Below are 8,809 nucleotides of genomic sequence, written 5' to 3' on the forward strand. Positions count from 1 at the left end.
TTACCTTAGAATATCAAACTCTGGAAATGTTTCTCTGTAGATGGTATCCAGTACCAATGGCAGCCTCAATGTTTGAGGCACAAAGTTCCAGCATCAGGCCTGCTCTCCTGGTTCCTCAGGTTCTCTAACTTTTGGTTACCTTTCTTCAGTGTGGCTATGCCCAGTACTGGAAATGTTTTTGGTGAGTGTAAAATAGGTAAAGCCTTCCCACCACTTTGGGATGCTGACTTAGCATTTCTGAACTGCAGTTAAAAGGACGTCTTTACCAGCAAACAAAAATGGTACTGACCTGAGAAGGTGGACATGGGCCAATTCTGAATTGCAGGGCAGTGGGCAATCTGTTGGTACACCTGGTTCTCTGAAGCTGCTTCTCTCAAGGACTTATCCTGTAGCTCCACTGTCATCTCAGTCAGTATCTTCATAGAGCAAGGGATATTTTGTAAATATCATACAAAACTTGCAGTTGAACTTTGCTGCTCTCCCAAGCTAATCATTTTGCTCCCAAGCAAACAGATGTTGAACATGGCGCTGCAGCCATTGAAACTAGCCTCCTTCACTCTGATGACAATAGCATTCAACCAGGACAGCTTGTCTGATCCTCCTCTGCAGGCTGCCAAAACATTTGGTTGAAAAGTAAAAATGGAGTCAATCAATTCACTGCCTTGATATATGATGGATCCCCCCCTCATCCCCACCCCACAAGGCCAAACTCATTTGAATGGCTTTTCTTAAAAAACTGGCAGCCATTTTGGCAGCTTGTACAGAATAGAGAGAGCCTCAATGAAAAATACTATGCAGCACTTACTGGCCTCATGAAACTTGATGATTTAAACCTTATGCTTCAGTAGTAGTAAGCACAGCTGCAGGCAGGCCAGGTAGTCACATAACACAATGCCTGACAAATCTCTCTAAACAACGTAAGAATTTATTATATTTGTCAGCAAAGACTCTCACCTCTCCGGGTCTCTTTTCAGAGGGGTGTGTTCTAAAGGGAGATGTGTTTGTAGCCTGCCGAAAAGAGGGACAAACACTCCATTAAACATTAAATCCTTTGGTCCCCTTCAGAACACTAAATCCTGACTCCTATAGACAAAAGACAGAACCTATACTCAGAGTTTACAAAGTAAATGAAGCTCTGAGCTGAAGTAAGCAAGGACATTACCCCATTAACCTTGGACAGACAACTGGGCTTATATCATGGTCTGGAATCTCGCCCTTAAAATCCACAACTGCTGTGTCTTACATGATCTCTTGACTGCTAACAATTACTCCCATGTGGTAGAATGACTTTTTTCTCTTGCTCATAATAATATGTCAATTTCCCTGGGGCACAGGTGTCATCCAAAGAAGGCCTTATCTTCTACAGGAATTTTTTTTTTTTAGAAGTTGGCCAGGCCAGATGGCTACCACTTACTTCAGTGCCTCTATACTCTCACTAATATTTTCTGGCCCAAGTATGAATATGTAAAAGAAAAACAGGAGGGGACATTGGGCTTTTAACACTTTGGTAGAGTGATGGATCAAAGGCCAGAAATCATGTAAATAAGACTTTTCACTTCTGAGAGTGACATGAATTTTGGCCAGTTCAAGATGGCAGCCTCTTCACTTGAGCATCTAAAATTTCTAGATCATAAGAAAGGGCCATAGTGTTATGCTGGCTGGCCAGGTTGAAACAGAACAATGGGCAGTTGAGGTGAACTCATCAACCATAGAGCCTCAGATTAAATTTGCAGCACAGATGGCAAAATATACAACATTTCCCCTTAGCTCCTATCCCATAATACTCTATGATCCAATGATGGAGCTTGGGATGCATTTAGACACTGTGCACAGCTGTATTAGATATATTGCTGTCCCTTATGGTCACATATGTATATGACTGTCTTCTCTATTAGACTGTGTCTCTGTGAGGACAAAGACTGTATCTTAGGCATCTTTGAATCCCCAGCTTCAAGTTCAGGGGCACAGTAAGTATTTGTGAATGAATGAATCATGGCAGTGTAAAGAAACTATAGGCATGAAGGGATACATCTTGAATGACTTGGTGCTAAACTTAGCTAAAGTTCTAGGATTGGGGATTTTCCTAAGTTCAGATCATCATGTGACGAATAATTCATCTTCCAATTTTGGCTAACTTCAGCCTAACTTTAAGCTACCATGTGTTTGTCTTCCTTTATGAAACTTGGATCAAACATAATGTAAGATCACCTTTAATAGATATTACTATAAAATCAAATTAATTAGAAATATGTTCAAAATATACTTCCAGTCTTTAAAATCATCACAAAAGGCTAGAGACACCATTAGCGACTGCCATCTCTGACTAACAACCACAGAAACACTGTTAGGTTGCCACTACCTTTGACAGAAAGATTACACAGATTTACATACGTCTAACACCAAACCCAGAGGTTTACATTTCTATGAAAGAGATTGTTATTGCATAGTCACTGACTCTTCTTAGTTATTAAGGCAACTCAAGGAGGAGTAAAGCTAATTTTACCTGTTTAATATACAAGATAATGCTGCTCACACTCACATGTGTACATAATGGGGTGGCTTGGGATTCTTGGGTTTTAGATAACTTTAAGTTTTACATAACTTGATTTCTACTAGATTTGTGTTTAATAGGTACCTTAAAACCTGATTGTGTATATACTATACTTAATTTACTATACTTTTTACCCCAGGGAGCTCAGAGTGGTAGGTCAGGTATCATTTTATTCATTCCCACTACATTTCAATAAAGTGGCAATATTCTAATGCTAATTATGGCTTTGAGGAATTGAAGGCAAAGATCAGAATAGAAAAAGAAAACAGAACACAGAACAGAAAAAGTGTTTAAATTCCTGTGCTCTCTCTATCTAGCAATATTCACATGCCAAATATTTATAACTTGTGCTAGTTAGGATAACGCTAGCTGCTATAACAAGCAGGTACTAAAATGTGTAAGGGTTCACATACAATAGAAGTTTGTTTCTCGCCCATAAAATGTCCTGAGTTGTTTAAGGCAAATGGGGAGTGGGGAGGAGGGGGTGTTCCTCATCATTCAGGGACCCAGGTATTGATATCTGGAGTTTCTGCAATCTTTAGCATTTAGTTTCCAAGGTCATCATAGTGTTTTTTTTTTGTCTGGTGGCTGGAGGAGAATAGGGCAAGTGTGGGAGGTTTTACGAGTGGGCCTAGAAGTAGCACACGTCACTTCTACTCATACCCAGCCCCACCACCCCCCGTTAGCTAGAACTCAGGTACATCGCATTGCCAAGATGCAATTATCTTCGTGGCTAAGAAATTATCTTCCTGGCTGCACAACCTATGTTACCACAACTCCAGACCATGAAGGGGAAACAGATTTTGGGGATTAGTTAACTGTCATTGCCACATAACTTAAGTCAAAGCTAGGCTTTTCTGACCTTATCCTTTGAAGCCTTTCACCAGTCTGTCCTCTCCCACTGGGGTCACTGGGGTGATGATTTGATGTCAGGGCAACCTGGGCTCTTTTGGACAACAGCAGCTACGCTGAGGGTCACGGTTTACATGTGTTTGCTACTTGACCAATTTCTGTTAATTAAGCCTGGGGCTTCCCAGGCCTTTTAGCTGGTGCTAGTCTAATGCCTGGGTCTATGTAACTGGGGTTCAAGCTCATTCTAGTGACTTTCTGTGGTATTTCCTAAGGCATCTGCATTAACTACAGACCAGCTTGCACCCCTGTCTATTGTGTTGGTGAACCCAGTAGTGTTTGTTGTGTATCATTTAAAACTCCTTTATAAATAGCTGTCTCTTGTGTAAAGTGTAATCATCTCCTACTTTTTGCTGTTTATTGTTGGAAAGTCTCTTGGGAGCTAGAAAATAACAGTTCTTCATTTTGAAAAATGTTTTTTTTCCCTACTTCTAGCTCTGTTCCCCTCTCCCCCGACTTCTCATATTATATCTTCTGATGGCTTGAAAGTACCTTGAATGTACCCACAGGATCTGTTTTGATTATACCCATGAGCCAAACAGGAGTTTTTCCAGGATGCTGAATGACTACATAAATAAATTGCGGAAGAAAACCCCACCTGATTCAGATGTCAATAACTACGGCTAGCATTTATTGAACATGTAGTATTAATACTTGCCAGGCAGAACGCTGAGCTCTCTATAAACATCATTCTATTTAATTCTTATATTCACTTTTGAAGTTGATATATTAATTGCACTTTATACATGATGAAACTGAGGTAGAGAGGGGTTAAGTAACTTGTCTGGGATACACTAGTGGTAAGTAGTAATACTATAAACGGAGCCAATATTTGCATAACTCCAAGTCTGGGTATATCACCCTTCTGGTGTCCTGCCAATAGATTACATTCTCAAAGTTCCTATTTTCCATGGGTTCTCCATGTATGAAAACTATATAACTCATTCGTATTCTTGGAAAATAAATGGTACACTAAATAAAAATAGATATTTCAAGACATTTTTCGTTATCGTCTTGTTCCTCCCATTAAATTATACGCACTAAAGAAGAACAGACTTAGAATCCAGAGCACATTTCCCACCAGATGAGTCAAGATTTGCAGCTATAATTGTAGTACTTGACAGCATTGCTTAATAAAAAGATTTAAATCCACCTACTACTTTATACTCAATAACAGATTATACCATCCCTAAAGGCAAAACAGTGTGAGAAAAATGATAATGTAACTGTTCCCTACTGGGTATTGATTAAATGTGAGCACTATGAGCTCATTACATTGGTTAATTTAGGTTGGGATTATTAACGCAAGTTAAGTTCAATTTAGCACAACTGACAAAAATCCAGGAATATCAATGGAAGGAATAAATGACACATGTGAGCCATAATATTTAAAATTTTAAGGCTTGATTTATCTTAAAGATATTTATTTTCATTTACTTATTCTAATACCATCTGGAGTCAGAGAGGTCTGACACCGTGTGTGACTTTGGGCAAGTTACATAACCCTTCTATGTCTCAGTTTCCTCATGTTTAGAATGAAGATAATAATAGGGCCTAACTCACAGGGTTTATTATGAAGATTAAAAGAGATAACGCATATGAAATACTTGGTAATCACTAAGCAAGAGTGAGTGCTTGTCTTAGTTTGCTTGGGCTGCCATACAGAATACCACTGACTAGGTGACATAACAAATTTATTTTCTCACAGTTCTGGAAGGTTAGAAGTCCAAAATCAATGTGCTGTCAGGGCTGGTTTCTGGTGAAGCCTCTCTTCTTGCCTTGCAGGTGCCTGCCTTCTGATTGAGTTCTCGTGTGGCTTTTCCTCTGTGCGTGGGGAGACAAGAGAGTTCTCTGATATCTCTTAAAAGGACGCTAGTTCTTATAAGTACACCAGATTTATTGGATTAAGGTCCCACTCTATGGCCTTATTTAACCTTAATAGCCTCCTTATAGGCCCTATCTCCAAATACAGTCACACTGGCAGTTAGGGATTCAACATATGGATTTCAAGGGGATACAATTCAGTTCACAGCAGTGCTCAAAAACAGCACAATTATTTTTTTCATTACTTCATTTTTATTATATATCCACTCAGTATAAAGCTTTATTTCATAGGGATATGAGACTGCATTAATGTTTTCAAAGTTAAGCTCAACTTAGATTCCTTGAGGGAATCTCCAGAGCAAAAGTAGTTTAGGAATTGATCAGAGTTACTGACAGAGTGAGATATTAATTTGATCTCCGAGACATGCGGTGGTGGTGGTATGTTTGCATGTGTATGTGTGTGATGCTATCTAGAGAGCACACCACAAATAGAGTCTCGAAAATATTAGTTCATAGAACTGAGATTTTAGAATATCTTGCATGATTAAGGCTCTGATGAAAAACGAATGCTTCTTTCCTTTCCTTTTGCCATTTTTTTCTCTAGTTAAAATTGAGCCAGGTCTCTGAATTCCCATTTTGGCTGAATTGGAAATCTGGAGTTGATGCTCAACTAAATGATTTTTTTTTTTTTGCATTTTGTACACTGCCTTCTTCTTTCTGCCTTATCCCGTCCAAAGCATCTGACAGGTGGTGGGACTCCCTATCTTGAAGAATCAAACATATATTCTAAAGTTTAATGCTTGAATTTTTCATTTGGATTCTGGATTTGGGGGTCATTTTGCTTTGTCAACCAAAGATTGACAACACGGAGCAAATGTCAGCAAGACAACAGGCATTGGCTTCTTAGTCAAAGCAATTTTGAAAGCAAGTCCTAATCTTAAAAAGAGCTCTTTCCAAGGCTTAGAAGTGACAGGCTGCCTGGGGGTGGGGGAGTCTGCTCTGCTGGGCAGAGCCACCTGTATTTCTGTGCAGAATAATTTTGAAAGAGCTTTTTTCCCTCTTCTTTTGGCAGGACATTTGTCATCATAATAAAGATCTGGTATTTACCAGACCCTTTTAAACAAATAATCTGAAAGCAACAGGAGGAAATCTGCAATAATTTACAATCAGCTCTTAGAGCTGTTTAGCTTTTTCACAGTATGCCTGAAATGAGCAATGTTTATAAGAAGTTCAAGACTTCCACAGGCAAACCCGTTCTCCTGAAGGTGATAGCTTGCTCCTGACACTCTGAACCCAAGGCCTGGGGTTTCACATCATGTTCTTAGAGCAGTATCTGAGCATTAGGTCTGCAGCTCTCTAGAGGGCTTTATGGGGGAAGGACCACTCTGGGGGAAAGGACTGTTCTCCCCAGAGCTAACATTTCTGTTACATAGGCTTCAAGACAAGTGAATCTAGATCTATGCCGGGGGTGGGGGGGTTTGGGAAAAAAGAAGAGTAGAAAATCTGATCCTTAATTCCAATAGCATATAAATGAGGTAAGATGACATGACCAATGTACCATCAAGACCCTATAATGAAGTACTGCACGATGTGGATGCAGAACTCATTTCAAGATCTTTACTTCCCAGCAAAGGGAAAGACCACTGTGGACTGAAATGGAAAAGGTGAGACTTCAGCTAAGTCTTTTCATTCCTTCGGTAAATATTTATTGAATATTTTCTACATGCCAGTCACTGAGTTGAGCGGAGGATGGTGATAAAGAAGAAATGGGCCCTTGTATAAAAGTGCTTATGTTCAAAGGGGGAGAGAGGCATTAAACATCTAAAAAAGAATTTCAGGTTAGAAAAAGGGCAATGAGGGAAATAAACAAGGTATTTACAGAATAAAAAAGTAATTTTTAGACAGTGTGGTCAGGGAGGTTCTCTCTTAGAAGGTGACATTTTAGCTCCTGTTGGATGATAGGAAAGATCCAGCCATAAGAACATTCAGGGGGAGAGCACCGCTGAATTGGAAACCACCGATGCGAAGGGAAAAGGTGACGAGGCTGGGGTTGACTGAGCCTGACAGAGTTGTGGGAGAGGACCCAGAATTACTGATGCTGGGTGTGGGGAGAGGGAGTAATTTTAAGGAAGAAAATTGACTAACTTAGAATTGTACTTCATCCTTCCACCTTGGCCCTTTACTGATATACCTTCCCTGCAGAGGTACGCTAAGTAACATGCTCAGAGCTCCTTGAAGCGCAACAAATACAGTGAAACCAAAAGCTGATTGTGTCCATCAACCAGTCATTCACAGAGCACCTTCAGACCTGGGAGTTCAGGTCTCTACCTCCTTTGTTCCTTTTAAAGAGCTTACATCTTTTCCATCTCTATGAGAAGAGGAGACGATTTACTGTTATGATATTTGCTTATCATTAAAACATGAACTGTGCCTTCCTAAAGACAGTTAATGGTGTGTGTGTGTGTGTGTGTGTGTGTGTGTGTGTGTGTGTGTGTAATGGCCTTGCATCGCTGAAGTCTGACTTGGGGTAGGCCCCAGTTTCCTTCCCTTGCCTCCTGCCATTCACTCATGTGTCACTTGAGATCTGCCAGAGCCCCTCTCTAATGGTTCCCAGGGCTGTGCTTAGTTAGGGCCATGCAGCCAGGGCAGGCTTTTTCCATGGGGGCTCATTGCTAGTACTCCCTTCTCTTACAGCTCTGTGAAAGTATGACTTTAGTGTTTCTGGTTCCCATTCTTTGGAAACCATTGTGAAGGGCTTTCATCATAGTACTCAGTACTGGGCCACACAACTTGGCATTGCATTCTGTCCCTGAATCAAGTGTATGTGTGGTGGTGTATTTTTTCAAATAGGTCATTAACCAAAAGACTCTGTAGCTCCCATCATAGTGCTATCTTGGGCAGAATATCACCTTGGTCTGTGTTTATTTGTAAACAGCCTCAGGCCCTGAAGTAAAAGAAAGATTTGTACCCATTAGATGTGCAGGATAAGACCCACATATCTCCCTAATTTACCCTGGAAAGAGATCTTGGTACAATTTTCTGTACAGACGACAATCTCTGCTCTTGAACAGATTGTTTCTTAGACTGCTTTCCTACAAATCAATGTGCATCTCTGAAAAGAATTCATTGCTGTTTTCCTAATGAAAGGGGAGCAAAAAAAAAAAAGAAAAAAAGAAAGAAAGAAAGAAAGAAAAAAACGATGCCAAATCATTATAAAAGGTAACTCCTTTACGATAAAATCTTTAGAAAAGCCCTAAAGGTGGGAAGAGGTGAATCAGCTGGTCTCTAATTCATACAAGGTGGAGGGGGGGGAGACATGCAAATGTTATTAGGATACTAGACAGAAATATAAACGATCTCATTAATACTCAAAGGGATAAATATAAACATCAAATTCCAATTGTGGATAACCTAAAATTATAACTAAATTGTACATAGCCAATATTTTCAGGAAGAGGATCTTTTCTGTCTCTGTGATTAGAAACAAAAGAAAAAATTTTTGATGAAAATAAAATTGATCATATT

The 8,809-nt window shown here is 39.8% G+C and overlaps 1 protein-coding gene across 13 annotated transcripts in view; it reads right to left on the reverse strand.

Annotated features, from left to right (window-relative positions):
* The window catches only part of LOC309631742 (uncharacterized protein), a 240,627-nt gene that overhangs the window by 16,758 nt on the left and 215,060 nt on the right, over window positions 1-8,809 (reverse strand). For 8 of the 13 annotated variants that reach the window (XM_082398629.1, XM_082398627.1, XM_082398628.1 and 5 more), the window contains 2 exons: window positions 955-1,008; window positions 290-416 (listed from right to left, as the gene is read on the reverse strand). In XM_082398629.1, the coding sequence (XP_082254755.1) occupies window positions 290-416; window positions 955-1,008 (181 nt within the window). Of the gene's footprint in view, window positions 1-289; window positions 5,285-8,809 lie in introns of all 13 variants that reach the window. The other 5 variants (XR_014246449.1, XR_014246453.1, XR_014246450.1 and 2 more) reach the window with 3 other exon arrangements.

The sequence above is a fragment of the Balaenoptera borealis genome, assembly GCF_965194805.1.
Source record: "Balaenoptera borealis genome assembly, chromosome: 7".
Lineage (NCBI taxonomy): Eukaryota > Metazoa > Chordata > Mammalia > Artiodactyla > Balaenopteridae > Balaenoptera > Balaenoptera borealis.